The sequence below is a fragment of the Mustela nigripes genome, chromosome 2 (genome assembly GCF_022355385.1).
Source record: "Mustela nigripes isolate SB6536 chromosome 2, MUSNIG.SB6536, whole genome shotgun sequence".
Taxonomy (NCBI): domain Eukaryota; kingdom Metazoa; phylum Chordata; class Mammalia; order Carnivora; family Mustelidae; genus Mustela; species Mustela nigripes.
This window is the reverse complement of record NC_081558.1, coordinates 176,958,296-176,975,964: the sequence shown is the minus strand read 5'-3', so window position 1 is coordinate 176,975,964 and position 17,669 is coordinate 176,958,296. Positions and strand designations below refer to the sequence as shown.

Here is a 17,669-nt window from a genome sequence, read left to right as displayed (position 1 = left end):
AGTAGCCTTTTAATTTTAGAATAATTTTACATTTACAAGAAAGTTGCAAAGATAATACTAATCTCCATAGGCTTTTCACTCAGTTTCCCCAAATGTTAGTACCTAGAGTCGCTTAATTTTGTTTCTTTGACGCAGCTTCTGTCAAGGCCACTAACTTTTTTTTTTTTTTTTTTTTTTTTAACGCCACAAAGCCTTTTAACCTTTGCTTTACATAGGAGCAATAATTATTTGAAGAAACCCTCTTTTTTCATAACTACAGTGTTGTTATATTTGAGGTAATGCTTCCTTGAAAGGACTAATAATAATCATAAAACATGTTCTTAAGACAAAACCTGCTAGTTTGAAGTTCAATAAATTTGTATTATCAGATTGGGTCAGCAATATTTTCTTATCATCATAGCTGAAAGCAAAATCAGAGGGGAAGCTTGCAAAACAGATTTGCAGAGTTGTATTGGATCATTTTGAGAACCAGTATTCCAAAGAACTTGGAGATGCCTGGAATACAGTAAGGTTAGTATAATTCATCTCTTGATGCTTTTTGATAGAACAGGAAATAAACCCTTTTGGGGGAGAGTGGTGCTTGAGGATGAAAAATAAAGGAATGTAAATCTGGGTGCCCTTTTCCTACAGAGACTAAAGAGAAGAACTGAAGAAATAGATGGAATCGTAGGAAAATGAAAAGGGGAGAAAGAAAACTTTGTAGTACTAGTAATTACTGGAAAAAAAAATGTTAGAGCCTTGCTTTGAGCAATTGTTTTAATCTTTGAAACAGGAATGCCCACCAATTGACAAAATTAATTATACTGTAACAGGAAAACCTTAAAACTTTTGAGGGTATTTGACTAGTTTCCGAAAATTCAGAAGATAATTAGTCTTTAAAGCTGGCACAGCTCTGTCTTAGCTAGAGTCATTTTATTTGGTTATATTTCTTCCCTGTGTTTTTGGCAGGCTGTGTTTTGAACACATGTACACACACACATACACACACAAATTCTTTGAAATTATTATTGAAAACATCTTTCATGCATAGAAGTAAGTGAGGTAAGTTTGATTTCTATGCTTAGTGACTTTTGCCTTTGGTCAGAATGTTATTCCATGGGTTCTTTACATTGAGGTGTTTTTTTTTTTTTCTTTTCCAGTTTTTATTTAAATTCTAATTAGTTAACATATACTGTCATACTCGTTTCGGGAGTAGAATTTAGTGGTTCATCACCTGCATATAAAAACCAGTGCTCAGCACAAGTGCCCTTTCTAATGCCCATGACCCATTTAGCTTCTCCCCCAGTCACCTCCTTTCCAGCAACCCTCAGTCTGTTCTCTATAGTTAAGAGTCTTAACGGTTTGCTTTCCTCTCTCTCTTTTTTTTTTCCCTTCCCTGTGTCATCTATTTTGTTTCTTAAATTCCACATACAAGTGAAATTATATGGTGTTTATCTTTCTCTGGCTGGCTGACTTTGCTAAGCATAATACATTCCAGTTCCATTACTGCAAATGGCAAGATTTCATTCTTTTTGATGACTGATATTACGTATGTATATAAGTGTACACACACACACACACACCCCACATGTTCTTTATTCATCAGTCGGTGGACAGTTGGACTCTTTCCATAGTATGGCTATTGTTGATAATGCTGTTATAAACATCAGGGTGCACATGCCCCTTCAGATCAGTATGTTTGTATCCTTTGGTTAAATTCCTAAAGTAGCTCAATTGCTGGATCATAGGGTAATTCTATTTTTAACGTTTTGAGGAACCTTCATGCTGTTTCCCAGAGTGGCTGTCCCAGTTTGTGTTCCCAACAACACTGCAAGACGGTTCCCCTTTCTCTGCATCCTTACCAGTATCTCTTGTTTCCTGAGTTGTTGATTTTAGCCTCTCTGGCAGGTGTAAGGTGGTATCTCGTGGTTTTGATTTATGTTTCTCTGATGCTGAATGATGTTGAGCATCTTTCCATGTGCCTGTTGGCCATCTGTATGTCTTTGGAAAAATGTCTATTCATGTCTTCTGCATTTCCTAATTGGGTTAAATGTTTTTTGGGTGTTGAGTTTGATAAGTTCTATACATATTTTGGACTTTTTATCAGATACGTCATTGGCAAATATTTTCTCCCATTCTGAAGGTTGCCTTTTAGTTTCATTGATTATTTCCTTGGCTGTTCAGAAGCTTTTTGTCTTGATGAAATTCTAATCATTTTTTTCTTTTGTTTCCCTTGCCTACATTGAGTTGTTAAATAGTATATTCCATGCCCTGTGGAATATAAAGAGCAAGACAGTCCCCATGTCCAGTTTGCCTGCAGTCTGGTGTTCATGGGGTATAAGGACGCTGGTTTTAAAACTATATGAACTATTAATTCCATAAATATCCTGATAGAAATAGACAGGAGAACCTTGTCTTATTTAACAAAGACGGAGGGTGCAAGCAAAGACGTGAGGAGAAGCCTGCCCTTAACAGGAGTTATCTTAGCAAAAAGAATTAGATAATTTAGGCGGAAAGAAGAGGGAGCACTGCTTCTGAAGCAAGGGACAAAAGCCCAGTACATACTGCTCAGGAAAAAAAAAGGTTATGTAGCTATAGACAATGGATTCAGTCATATTGTTGTCTTACTAATCTCTTTTTGGATAAACTCAGTAACGCTTTCTCACTTAAAGGACAACTTTAAGCATTTATTTTTTTTTAAACAAATGAAATATTGACTGATAATGAAGTCTGAGGTTCTGAGATAATTTTTAGGACAAATTATACTGTTTTAGAAACTTGTAAATACTGTAATATGAAAAAATAGTTCGTGGTTGTGGTTTTTATTTCGAAACTAGATTTTTAGGTTTTTTTAATTTATTTTTTAAAAGATTTATTTGACAGAGACACAGCAAGAGAGGGAACACAAGCAAGAAGAGCCGGAGAGGGAGAAGCTGGCTTCCCGCTGAGCAGGGAGCCCAGTGCAGGGCTCTATCCCAGGACCCTGGGATCATGACCTGAGCCAAAGACAGACCCTTAACAACTGAGTCACCCAGGCGCCCCCCAAACTGGATTTTAAAATGGGAAGCTTCTGTCACGGAGAAAAAAGAAGAATGATAGTGGAGTGTAATAAATTCATTATGTTTTTAGTATGTAAAGTTACTCACATAGAGTAGCCAGACTACCACACATCTACTGCATGCTTATTATGTACCAGATAGTATTGGCTTTATGTGATCCTCAGAACAAAGCTCTGAGGTTTGTTTCCCATTTTTCACATGATGAAACCACATGGCGTTTAAGTAAATTCCCAAGTTTACGTAAGTGCCAGAGCAGGGATCTGTATCTAGGCTTTCTGGTTAAAGAACTTCCACTGCCTAACTCCTAATCTCACACCTGGGTGTAATTAGACATTCATGGATAATTTTTTAAAAAAATTTTTTAAAGGGATAGTGTCTTCAGATTTTATAGTAGTCTGACTACCCATACCCTGTAATGAGTTATTTTTCTATTTAATGTGCTCAGGCAGATTTATAAGTTATTGTTTGACCCTAAATTAAATGAGCAGTGAACCTCAGATCCATTTAATTAGCTGTGCCTTCTGCTTCATCTACCTTTTTGTTGTGTTTTATGATGATTTAAGTTTTGCATAAATGTGCTAAATTTACCATGGGCAAAATAAAGGCTGAGCTCAAAAAGTAGTCTGAACATGGAAGATGGCATGGGGAAGTAAGAACAAGTCTATATATTTTTTTTAACTTTTATTTGGAATGTCATGCTTGCAGAGTGTATTTACTTCCAGAGAAAGGTGAGTGCATTTTTGTCTTCTACCTGGAAAGTGATTTGCTTACTTTTAGTGTCCTTTCTTATCTAAGAGATGTAGATAATGGGGAAGATTTGGTATTTACTTAAATTTTATTTTTTTGTAATAACCTTTTTTACAAGTCACCCTCTGACTAGCTCTTTAAAGTTGTTTACAATGAGTTTAAGTTTTGCTCCTCTCATTGCCTATTTATCTTTCAGTGATGCCCTTTCATGGCATCACTTCCCTCACTATGCTGTCATCTCAAGCTGTGCAGTCTTCTCTAAGCTCTGTTCCATACTTCTCAGTGTTTTCTGGTAACTTCACTTAGTTTGATACTAGGCAATCTCAGAAGCATGTTATTTTCCCTTCTAAACCTATGTTGTCATTTGCCACTTGCATATTTTTTCTCACTTGTTGAAGTTATCACCATCAATATGTTTCCTCTTTTCTCCTCCAGACCTTCAAGGTAAGGAATGAACCTTAATCAAAAATAAGTCTGATATTTGCCCTCAGCTCCTGGGAGGTTATCTCTAGGCCCTTGGAATGTCCTGCCCAAGAGTGTCCTTGTTTACTTGGGGGGTTAGGCCACACTGGAAAGTCTAACTGTGATTTATGGCGGGGGCTGTGGGCCATGGTATCAGCTTGGCTTCCCACCTCTGACCTCCAGAGGAGTTGGAAACTAAAGATTAGCCAGTTGATTGTATTTATGTGACCAGCCCCCAATAAAATCTAGACACCAAGCTTTTGGTGAGCCTTCCTACTTGGCGGTATTCTTACGCATGTGGTCATACACTGTTGCAGGAAAAAGTTGTGCTTGCCCGTGATTCCACTGGAAAGCACATGTGGAAGCTTCATGCTTTGAACTTCCTGTACTCTGCACTATGTATCTCTTACCTTGACTGACCTTGATATTTTGGCAGCTCCCAAACTATGGGCTGCCATACACTACTACTCTGCCTCCATCATAATCTCAACGCCCACCAGATGCTTTTGCTTCTTCCTGAGACATTTCTTCGTTTGGATTTCATTTCTACCCGCTTTATTACTGTTTAGTTAAGCTTGCATCATTACTTACTTGGTATATTGCAGTAGTCCCTTTACATAGTCTCCTGCCTTTAGTATTTATTTGATGGCTTATATGTAACCACTTTTATGACACTGTCTGTCGGGCAGTGTTCTAATCACTTTATGAATACTAACCTAATCCTCTGTACAGCCTTCTAAGATAGTTGTTACTATTTACACTTTACAGATAGGAAAACTGAGCATATGGGGGCTAATTAACTTGCCTAATGGAACAGAGCTCACATTTGGAGGAGCTTTGGGAGTTTGTCTTACCCTCTGTCCTGCTGCTTTTCAGTACCATCGTATTCCATTGTGCCACTCCTGGAGTAGAAGCCTCCTCTGCCCCCCAGTGTCTGCAGTATTATGTTTGGACTAAATATCTTAGCATGACTAGACAGGATCTTTCCTCCCTTTGGGATTGTGTGTGCTATTCCCTCTGCCAGGAATGACCCTTTCCTTTTCCCCTCTGTACAGTGGTTAAAATATGCATTTAGATCCCACCTTTGCATCTGGTAGCATATGACCTAGGTAGGTTACTTAACATCTCAGCCCCTCACTATCTTTATGTGTAAAATAGGATCTAATTCATATAATTATTACAATGATTTTATATATGTGCAAATTTTAGAATATTGTTTGACATATAGTAAGCCCTCAATATGTGTTAGCATTATTTTTATTACTGTTAACTGTTTTTAACCAATTCTCCATCAACCTGACCCATATATCCTAGACAATGTGTTTCCATTGCATTTTGTTGATAACAGCTATTGTAATTCTTTCGAGATTGTGTTGTCATAATTTCATTAAGTTGTCTTTTCTGACAAGGGAGGGTCTTGAAGAACCAATATCTTAAGACTTGAGCAAGTCATCTACTTATTCAAAATTTTAGTGTTTATAAACCAAGTACTGTTCTAAGCACTGGGTATACAAAGATGGATTATATATATTCTGCCCTCAGTTGTATATGAGGGGAAGATTAATTGGAAATCTTTATTAGACACTTTTCTCCAGAGATCACGTAGTTCATGTATAGGGGAAAAAATACAGTCAGATTGCATTAGCAGAATCTGTGAATGAGATGGAGTAGGATGGTTGGGGAAAACAGAAATGAGCTCTCTATTTCTGTTTTGTCCCTTATGTTAGCTTTACACAAATATTCAACCTTACTCTGTGCAAATCCCTATGAAGTAGTAACTTTTGGCCCCTTTGAAAGTCATAAGTTAGAAAGTACCAATTTTACTGGCCAATCTAGGCCTATGATACTAAAATCCATCTTGGTCCTCTACCAAGTGTGCTGCTGTGCAGGGTGTGGAGTCCCACCCCTGGGAGTGTATGCACATGTCTCCTGATACAAGGGATTCCTTGTATGCAGTATTTTCACCTTAGGTTGGTCTCTACCAGAAACGCAAACCATCACTTAGGACTTCTAGTTGAGCTACTGTGAATAACAAATATGGACGTAGATTGCCTTCTATAAGCACTAAAGAAACAATGCCAAGAAAGAGTAGGAGGCAGTCAGTTCATCATTAGAATCTCTGAGGAATAAAAATGAAAGTCTTATAAACATACTTAGGTGTACTTCCATGAACGGATGGATTCATTGCTAAACCAGACTTTTAAAATGATTGAATGAGCACCCTCTAGTGGATACCAATAGCAGTAAAACGGATTTTTATTTTTATAACCATAAAAATTTAATTGGTTTTGTAATCAACAAGATTTATACCAATTGTGCTTAGCAATTCCTAGATAAAATGATTTTTTATCCTCATCATTTGATAGGAAGGTAGACTAGAGAGTAGAATAAGTACTAAGAGAAAAGAATAAAGTCACAGAAAAGTTGAATGAAAATAATAACATCAAATAACATTGTCCAAATAATACATTATACAATTTTTTCAAAGGATATGTGTGCACAGGCAAGTTATAGCAATCAACTTCCAGATTTTCAGTTTTCATATATTCTCTTTCACAAAAGTACTCTGATCCTTATGTGCCAAAGGGAGTATTTTCCTTTATCAACTAGCTTTCTTTGGTCTTTCTCCCACTTTACAAAAAGAGAACACACTTTCACTATCTTGACTCTTCCACATTGCAGTTCTCCAGGGTGATAACACTTCTGCAGGTCAGAGACTGTTGGAATGTCATTGTAAGGGTCGAAAAAATAAATGACTAATGACAACAAATACTTTGACAGGTCAAGTGGTTTCCAAGTTTTGCTTTTAGCAAAAGTAAAGGAGCTCCAGTTGAGTTGTCAACTAGCAGATCATTTAAAATATTTTTGAAGATAGATGATTAAGTGATTTGGGAATATAACTCAGAAGGAAATAGAAGTCAAAAAGAGAGACATTGCTACAGTGAAGTATATTTAATTATTACCCACTTATTTAAGTGAAGGTTTTTCTCAGCTCTTGTAAAAATACAAAACAGGAATGTAGTTGATTTTAACCCTGACTCAGTATAGCCCTCGGTAATATTCATCTCTGGATATATGGAGACCAGGGTTGGCAGGGGAGTGGTGGGAAGGGAAGTTATTTCATTGAGATCCATTTCCTAACACTTCCTTTTTATGTTTATTAATTATCAAATCTATGATAAGTATTTTGATCAATTTTATAGTAAAAATTTTACTGATAACTGAATCCAGAAGTTACCATTTTAACACTTAGAGATTTAGGCCACAGTGAAAACAGATTTAGTATATATATATATATATATATATGTGTGTGTGTGTGTGTGTGTGTGTGGTGTTTATGGCAGAGAAGTATGATAGGGTAATAAAAGATTTTGAGCACAAAAATGTATTAAAATAAAGTTATGTGGGGGACATAGTATGTAAATAGAAAAAGGAACTAAAATTTTCACCTGTTCAAGAAGATTCAGTCCATGAATTTTTAAATGGACAGTGATGGGTTTCAAAATCACTCGTATTTAGGTTCCACTGGATGCATTTTAAAAAGTGGTATAATTTATATTTGAAAATGACAATTTTTATAGCATGCTGGAAATTACATTCTTAAGTCTATGGTGAAGATTTTGATGTCAACTTAAAACATGCCAGAGGGTACATAGTTTTTTTCAAAATGATACCTGTGGAGGTACGAGCAAACATCTGTATGTTACTGGTCTTGTGGGTCCCAGTTCTCCTGGCTGCTGAGGTACTTGAACTTCTGTCATTGAAAACCAGTAAGTGGAACAGCTTCAGACTCCTCATGAATCTTGAGAGGAGTGCCATAGTGTGGTGTCTGGTGAGTGTCTTCTTAAGCCCTTTGATGTACACTCCCTGTATTATCTGCTGGGCTACTTGTCTATCCAGTTAGAGCTTTGGACTTGAGTAACCATTGGCCTGGGAGGCCCAGGGGCATCATCCTACCAATGCACTGGAGTGTGAGTGTGTGCGTCTTTGTGCGCATGTGCTAGGAAGAGGGGAGGTCACTGGTAGTTGGGTGGGACGGCTGTGGGTGTGGTGCTGAGACCCACATTAATATGCAGTTTTACTTTCTTAGGGGTAGGAAGCAGCATCCTGAGCAGTCCCTTCACCAAGTGGTCCCACTGCAGGTGCTCCAGGCAGCATGTATCAGGCTATTCTGATTGTTAGGAGCAGTGGGAGACCAGGGCACTGACACTAGTCCAAGGTTGGGGTGAAAATTCTGTCTCTCCCTGTGGTATGCTGCTAGTGCTACAGTACAAAGGTCTCACACTTTAGACTTTAAAGTCAGCCAGATTTTGAATCAGGTACTTCTGCTTAATAGTGATAGAACCTTGGGTGAGTTGCCAGACTTCGAGAAGCTTCAGTTACCTAACTTCTAATATGGGGGTAATAGCTGTCCTTCACGGTAGTGATGGTTAAATAAGCTAGGTATGAAAAATGCATATTGTAAACTTATTTTATTCATTTATTTATTTTTTTAAAACCTTTTATTTATCTGACAGAGATCACAAGTAGGCAGAGAGGCAGGCAGAGGGAGAGAGGGAGAAGCAGGCTCCCCGCCGAGCAGAGAGCCCGATGTGGGGCTTGATCCCAGGACCCTGGGATCATGACCTGAGCTGAAGGCAGAGGCTTTAACCCACTGAGCCACCCAGGCGCCCCGCATATTGTAAACTTATGATTAGTAATTTTTATTATTAGGGTGAGGTGGGGTGGCTGGATTAGGTTATAGGTAGACAAGTTTCTCTGAGGAGATAAAGCCTAAACTGGCCCCTCAGCAGAGAGTAGGGGAGTCAGCTAGGTTTTAGGTGGGCCATTGTAGGTCAGCGGAAAGGTCATTATAGGCAGAGGGAGCAGTTTATCCTGAGACTGGTAAAGGCTAAAGAAAACTTATTCCAGGAAGTGCAAGGACTCAGTAAGGTTGCGTACCGGTTAGGAGGAGTCAGAAAATCTTTTTAAAGCAAGGTCTTATTTCATCCAGTTGTTAGAGAATGAGAATAATTTCTGAAGATTGCTGACTCAATCTGCCAGAAGTATGTGTATGTATGTGTTTTGTGTGTGTGTGTGTGTATTTTAAAGATTATTTATTTGAGAGAAAGCAAGGGCAGAGGAAGAGGGAGAGAGAAGCTTTAGCAGCTTCCCATGTGGGGCTTGATCTTAGGACCCTGAGATCATGACCTGAGCTGAAACCAAGAGTCAGATACTTAACTGACTGAGCCACCTAGGGGCCCCAATAGGTATATGTTTTTAAATCCAATGAGGCTTTCTTCCCTAGGGTCCTTCAGTGAACTTTATCACATTATACTTGACCCATATAATCTGCCACGAGCCCCAGATTTTTTTTTTAAGATTTTATTTATTTATTTGACACAGAAAGAGAGAGACAGCAAGAAAGGGAACACAAGCAGGGGGAGTGGGAGAGGGAGAAAGAGGCTTCCTGCCAAGTAGGGAGCTCAATGCGGGGCTCAATTCCAGGACCTGGGATCATAACCTGAGTGGAAGTCAGATGCTTAACCGACTAAGCCACACAGGTGCCCCAGATTACTTTTAATTACCCAAATGCACTGTCCTTCATACGTCTGCCTGTGCTATTGCCTTTGTCCTTCAACTTCCCTTCTCATTTTGTCCTATGGTATTTCTCCTTATCATTCAAGATTTAACATATTGTATAAGAAACAAAAATAGTGTTCCTAAACTAACAATCCTTTTATATACAATAAGATTAAAAGGAAATATGCAAGAATAATAACCTGTACTAAGGGATCAGAAAGAAAATATGACTAAATGGAGAAACATTGTAGTTAGGGTTGGAAAGACTAAATACAATAAGGATGCTAATTCTCCCCAAATTTACTGCATTTAATATAATCCTAGCCAAGATGTCTATCTATCTATCTACACAAATATTTTATAAATTATTTTAACTGACCCAACTGATGCTAACGTTCATCTGAAAGAATAAACATTCTAAAATAGCTTTGGAAATTCTGAAGAAAAAAAAAAACAGATTTGTTCTGTCAGATATTAACCAATTGAAAGTACCCTACCATTGTAGCTAACGGGACAAGCCACTCTAATCTGTATGAATTAAATTATGTTTTTTACTATTACTTCTCTGTTATATGAGCCAGAACCCTGGGTAAATTTTCATCCTGTTAAGAGGGGAAGATTAGGATGGACTGAAATAAAAGTTACAACCGTGACATTTGCAGATCTTCCCTTTGGGTCCATTTTAATGTTGTGGTTCCCAAAGTGTGGTTGGGAGGATTAGCAGAACCATTATCACTGGAGAACTTGCTAGAAATGCTAATTCTCAGTTCCTGCTTCCAACCTACTGTATCAGAAAATCCTGGAGTAGGACTTAGCAGTCTCTTATAGACACTTGATGCATGCTAAAGTAGAGTACATTCTTAAAAAAAGAGGTTGTCATCTTCCAGAATTCCTGAAACAGACAAACTGGGTTCCCATGATGGTGGACCATCAGAGTAAGAGGCAGTAAATGAGAAAACAGCTTCACGTGTTAGTGTCAGTTGAAATTCACCTGGCACAGTTCCAGTCGCAGGTGTTACATTTCAATCCAGCCATTTCTCACATAGTCACCTCCGGGGTGAGTAGCAGCTGGAATTTATTTAATTGACCATGGTTAATGAGGCTCCCAAATAACTCAGCTAGAAAGATCAGCTTGTAAATAAATTAAATATTTCCTGCTGTATCATACGTCAGTTGATGTGAGCTTGTGACTGTTAAGAGCTCTAACTGTTGGACTAAATAAAAATTTAGGAAAGAGAATCTTCTGGTGAAGGCGGGAGGGTGGTGGGTGGGTGGTACTGTCAATCCATAAGTGATTTTTAAACCATCCTTGGTTTTGTATCATCTGAACCACTGAGTGCCTCACTAACTCTCTTACTGTAGAGTTCACTGTAGTTCGTTTTCCATACTTTTATTTCCTGAGAGGAAGACTTTAACACTCACTCCTCTAAATGCCCTTTAGAGGCATTTAGTACTAATGATAGTACTTTTCCCTCCAATGGTAATAGTCTCAGGTTTTAAATTTTGTCTTTATGAAAAACACTTGTGCAAAGAATGATGGACAGTCTATTTCGATGTATTCAGAGGTATGAAAAGACCATGTGTTTTTGGCAAGATGTTCTGCAGGAAGGTACTAGGTTGAGGCAGGTAAGGCATTCCTCTCTGGTGCAGAATTTAAGGGACCCCTAAAACTCAATAATCAAGTAATACTTTAACGGGTACAGTTGATACAAAAGAAAGAAAATCCATGATGAATAAAATACCAAAGTTTTAAATAAAGTCAGGATCATGTCTGTGGTAGGTTGAACCATATTGGAACCTTTGACAAAAGGGCAAAGTCAGTGATACTTACCTTGACTCTGAAAAAAATCACAGGTAAGTGTGAAACTAGAACCCCGTTTCAATTGATTAGTAATATAAAATTGTGTTTGTATATATAATATTAATACTATATTTTTTTTCTTTTTCTGCTTCTAGGGATATACTAATATCACCATCATGCTGGCAGTATGCTATCCTTCTTAACCGATTCAATTATTCCTTTGAACTGGAAAAAGATTTACATTTAAAGGGCTATCACACACTCTTTCAAGGATCTTTACCCTACTATCCTAAATCAATGAGGTGTTACCTTAGCAGAACTCCAGATAGAATGCCTTCAGAAAGACACCAAATTGGAAATCTAAAAAAATATTATCTCCTGAATGCTGCCTCTCTTCTCCCAGTATTGGCTCTGGAATTAAGGGATGGCGAGAAGGTTCTGGATCTCTGTGCTGCTCCTGGAGGCAAATCGATAGCTCTGCTTCAGTGTGCTTATCCAGGTAGTGTGCTTTTCTTTCAGTAATTGACAACTTTTAAATACCCATGTATTTCAAAGTACTTTCAAAGTATATGGGAAGAAGTGTAAGACTGAGTTTGCAGACTTTGAAAATCTGAAAACCAGGACAGTATGTAGAATGGAAGTTTTAGCTGAGGAATCAGTGTAATTTTTTTTTTTTATTTTCAGCTATGTATTTGCAGGTAATTTTGAACAAAACAATCACATTTTGTAAACATAAATCTGTTAGGTAAAATGAATCCTTATATGCCAATAACAAAGATTTTTTATTTTATTGTTGACTTTTATACTTGAGAGTCTTGTATGATATGTCATCATACTTCTAGGCAACAAAATATGCACATTCAAAGTCATTTTTTGTATCATTAGACCATAAGGTTGTAAGGCAGTTTTGTCTAATAGAAATATAATGTGAAGTGCATATAAAATTTAAAATTTTTAAGTACTTGTTAAAAAAAGTAGAAACGGTTGAGCTTAATTTTAGTAATAACATTGTGACCCAGTACATCCAAAATATTTCAACATGTAATCAAAATAAAAGTTATTAAAGAGACATTTTGCGTTCTTATTTTCTTACAAAGTCTTCAAAAGGGGTACGTATTATACGGCACATTTCAGTTTGGGCTAGCTGCCTTTTAAGTGCTCATAGCCACATGTAGCAAATGCGTATGATATTAGACAATGCAATTCCTTTTTTTTTTTTTAAGATTTTATTTATTTATTGACAGAGAAGAGCATAAGGAGGGGGAGCAGCAGGCAAAGGGAGAAACAGGCTCCCTGCTGAGGAGGGAGCCCAGAGTGGGGCTTGACCGACCCTGGGATCATGACCTGAGCCAGAGGCAGATGCTTAACTGACTGAGCCACCCAGGATTCCCTGCACAATGCAATTCTAAAAGACTTTGATACGTTTTTTGGAAGTAACTTACCTTTACCATTATTAGTATAAAAATGATGAAATGTATGTAAATGTACATTTTTATATTTGTTAAAAGTAATGAGTCAAGCAATAGCATAAATTATTTTCCTAATTAGATAATAGGACTTTTTAAAAAATTACTTCAGATTTCCCTGGATAAGTATTACTTATTGCTTGGTAAGATAGGGTTCAGCATCAGTTATGTCTGATTTTTGTCTGATGGTTTTTATGAATGCAGATGCTGTTTTTTATTATAGATTGTGATGGAAATGATGGGAATTATGTTATAGTGGTTTCACCAAGCTCTTTAAATCTTGAATTATCACCCCAAATGTCCATAAATATTTTTCTTCAAGCATTATTTTAATGATCTGCTAAGTAAGCACCAGCTTTTGATTTTTTGAAGGGAAAGGGTTACAAACCATCTCTATTACTAAAGGCTACTTTGCCTAGATGTTTAATTCATTCACTTTCTTAGCCAAGGTACCCATGTGTTTAATTGCCTTTGTTTGGTCCTTTGTAAATTTCTGTACCCTGGCACAATTTGCTGTAAAAAGATTCTGGATAAGTGGGAAGCATGCTTCTCAGTTATAAGGTTGGTGACGTGTCATTGTGAAAGGAGATGCCCTGACCGGAGGTGTGCTTTAGGAAGTGATCTGAACATTGATTTTTCTAAAACTATCCAACTTTGCTTATTATCCCTTAGAAAGTTGTTAGTATCCGTAGGGCATGCAAAGCCCAGTTTGAAGACTGCTAATTTATATCTTCCTTTGAGAGCACTCCCTGTTGAAATAGATTTCATAAACTTTTTTGACAGCTGTGAATCCAGTAGTATTAGGCGTTGGTACAAATATATCCGTTAACTACGTATTTAGGAGGAAACATAATGTGTGTTTTAGAGTTGTTATTAAAACTCTGTTATTGAAGCTTGCTGTATTTTTTAATGTAAGAAATCAGAACAAAAGAGGTAATTTTATAAGGTTATTTTTATTATTTTTATATTTGAGCTGAAGATTTATGGAATCATGTGATAAGGAGTATTTTTACTTTCTTTTTTTGTGTTCTTTGGCAGTATTCTTATTGTCTGTTATCAATTTTGAATAGAGAATTTTTAGTATTGTAAAAAATGGAAGAGAAATATGAAATTTGGGTACCATGTTAAAGAGAGCATTTTAATTCTAAATTATCCTTATTAATAGGCTGTATTTCACATGCTTATGATAGGGAAGCTGATTTGATTAGGAATACAAATGCAAACTGATATATCCTAGGAGTTTGAATTGGAGAAGAATCTTACTGTTCTTACATCAAGGGCAATGAACTATAGGCACTGTTCCAAATAAAGAAGCTTTTCATTAAGTAGTACTGATGATAATGGTTTGGTAAGAAGTACAGATGCCTTCATGCTGATGCTCAAAGCCCAAATTAGGTTAGCTACACTGCTTGAATTTGGAATGCGGAAGCAATACTAAAATAAGCTTTTAAAAACAAAACCTAAAATGATGGCTGCAACTAAATGTGCATTTATACAACAAATTTCTTTAGATTACTACTGGCCTTTATTCTGGGCCAAGAGGCTCACAGCTTTAAATGATTAAAAAGCTCATATTTTAGGATGATTAAATTAGTTTATTTCTCTTTTGGTCCAGCTGCTCCCACCTGTTGACACAGTGACAGATTATCCACTTTTTTGTTTTTGTTTTTGTTTTTGTCAATACGGCCTTTGTTAGCCTAATATGTGCCAGGGACTGTATTAATCACATTGAGTAAATCTGTGTTTTCAAACATTTTTTAGTAGTCTTTGCTTCCAGCGTCTTATGCTGTATTTCTATATATACATGTTTCTGAAGTCCTAGGGCTCTGAAGAACACAGTGTGAGTAACATGGTGTATAGATCTTCTTTAACTCTGCAGCACCATTAGTTGGGCATTATTATGCCCACTTTAAAGATGAAATCAAGGGCGCCTGGGTGGCTCAGTGGTTTAAGCCGCTGCCTTCGGCTCAGGTCACGATCTCAGGGTCCTGGGATCAAGTCCCATATCGGGCTCTCTGCTCAGCAAGGAGCCTGCTTCCGTCTCTCTCTCTCTGCCTGCCTCTCTCTCCATCTACTTGTCATCTCTCTCTGTCAAATAAATAAATAAAATCTTAAAAAAAAAAAAAAAAAAAAAAAAAAAAATAAAGATGAAATCAAGTAGCAGAGGTGGGATCTCAACTCAGGTTTTCAGGCATGTGCACTTGACTCTGTTTTGAGGTCTCCTAATGTTACTCAACTGCTGACTTTTCCAGCAACCGCTCCGTTAGACAGCTTCTTGAGAATAGGGGCGACAAGCACCATGCCCAGTCTATAACAAGTACTTAGTAAACCAGAATCTTGAAGTGGTTGTATTCTCAAGTGTATTTTAATCTGTTGTCAAACATGTTCTAACAAATTTGTTGTTAAGTTTGTTGTGAAGTTGTAACATTGCTTCCAGACATCCGAAGAACCTTACAATTAGCTTTCGTATCACTTCTAATATATGGACAATACCATTATTCTAGTTTTTACATTGAGAGGGACATATAATTCCTCTGATAATCAGGATTATGGCTTATGGCTCCAAGGAATAATTAACAGAACTGAAAATAGGCATAATTTTTTTTTCCAAGTTAGTTGCATCAGAGTAAATTAATGAATGAAACTAGCAGCCCAGTTTCTTTCCATGGACCAAAGGCTGCCTTAAACAGATGGATGTAAAGCCTCAATGACTTAAGTATTTTTTTTTTTTTTAATTCATCCCCTTTCCTGCCTAGATGAATAAAATACCAAGATTTGGCTTATCTTTGACAATTTAAACATGAAGTTAATTCTGTTTCAATGTAGAAAGTCTTAGTATATATGAAACTTGAGTTGTGATGTCTTATATTACATATTTTAAAAAGTTTAACTAATCTAAGACAATTTCAAATAAAATCTATATCTAGGGCAAACAATGTAACATAAAGCTATGTTTTAAGTAAGAGAGTTCTTTTAAAATGCTGAATTAAGGGGCACCTGGGTGGCTCAGAGGGTTAAGCCTCTGCCTTCGGCTCAGGTCATGATCTCAGGGTCCTGGGATCGAGTCCCACATCGGGCTCTCTGCTCAGTGGGGAGCCTGCTTCCTCCTCTCTCTCTCTCTGCCTGCCTCTCTACCTGCTTGTGATCTCTGTCTGTCAAATAAATAAATAAATAAAATCTTTAAAAAAAATTAAAAAAATTAAATGCTGAATTAAGAATCTAGACTGAAGTTAAAAATCTTGACTAAATTTAATGAAAAGCTGACTTGATTTTCACTTTTAATAGTTTAAATATTCTTATGATGCCGTGTTTCAGATCAACTCAGCCACATTAGTGAGCACATACTATGTGTGCAAGGCTTTGGATCGTAGGTATGGAGCTGTGAAAAATGCATAAATAACTAAGACTTTGGATTCTTATAGAATGACAGACTAGGTCTTTTAACCAACTCCTGGTGAAAACAACTCTTGCTGAAAACAACTAACAAATGTAGCATATAGTATTAAAAACAATCTTTTTAAATGCATTGGTGATCTCCAAATACTCACTGACCAAAATCTAAGAGATAATGGGAACCCAGAAGATCAGTTGAGCATCAAAGCTAGCTTTTCACTTATGGAGCATTTGCTTAACCTGAAAAAGTTGAATGTTGATATTCATTGCTTCATGAAAATATGCAAATAAAAGACAAAGCCAGAGCTTGCCCAAGAGAACATCTGCTAGGAGGTTAACTTACAGAAAGTTGAGATTCCAAAATGGTATACCTTCCATGTAAGGTAAACTAAGAAGAAATTGTCCTATCCCAAGGGACTGAAAAAGGAAACTGTTTTCAACTTTGATAATGGAGGAGGAATAGAAATAACCTCCAAAATTGTGTAAGCACAGCTAAGCCAGTGTAGACCATTATGGTGAAGTTGCAGAACATTGAAAAAGAGATCTTAATAGCAGCCCGAGAGGACAGATGGTTTACCTTCAAAAGACAGCAGACTGAGGATTGACCTTTGAAAGTAACAATGGAAACTAGCATTCAGAGGAACAATGTCCTGAGAAAAGAGGACTATAAATCCAGAAATATATTCACCAAAATATCCCTGAAGAACAAAAGTGAAATGACATTTTTTTTTAGAGAGATAGAGTATAAGTTTGTCACCAATGATTCTGAAAGATGTGCTTCAGGAAAAAGGAAAGCCATTGTAGATGGATGATAAGGTAATAAGAAGAAATGAAGAACAAAAAAGATGGGCAATATATAGGTAAAATCTATAAGTCATTGACTAGAGAAGACAATGATGATAATATTTTGTGTAGTTAAAAAATGTAAGCCCAAATAAAACCCAAATATATAGTAACAGCATCTAGTTTGGGAGGGAGAATTAAAAGATTATTACATCTTTTAGGAAAAACAGATTGACTAACTTTATATTTTTTTTACATAAGCATGCATGTTAAAATTTTTAAGTTTACCAGTAAAATAGTGGAAATGGAATATAATATTTAAACCAGAAAAAGGGAGAAGTAGAGTGAAAAATAATTAAGACATGGGTCTTTCCTAGTATCTGATGGGGACAAGGTGTGACTTTGGGGAGGTCTCTT

General features: G+C 36.8%; 1 protein-coding gene across 1 annotated transcript in view; it reads left to right on the top strand.

Moving 5' to 3' along the window:
* NSUN3 (NOP2/Sun RNA methyltransferase 3) overlaps positions 1–17,669 on the top strand; it is a 54,022-nt gene that overhangs the window by 584 nt on the left and 35,769 nt on the right. Inside the window, exons 2-3 of the mRNA XM_059392128.1 lie at positions 401–510; positions 11,766–12,109. Of these exons, the coding sequence (XP_059248111.1) occupies positions 401–510; positions 11,766–12,109 (454 nt within the window). The remainder of the gene's footprint in view (positions 1–400; positions 511–11,765; positions 12,110–17,669) is intronic.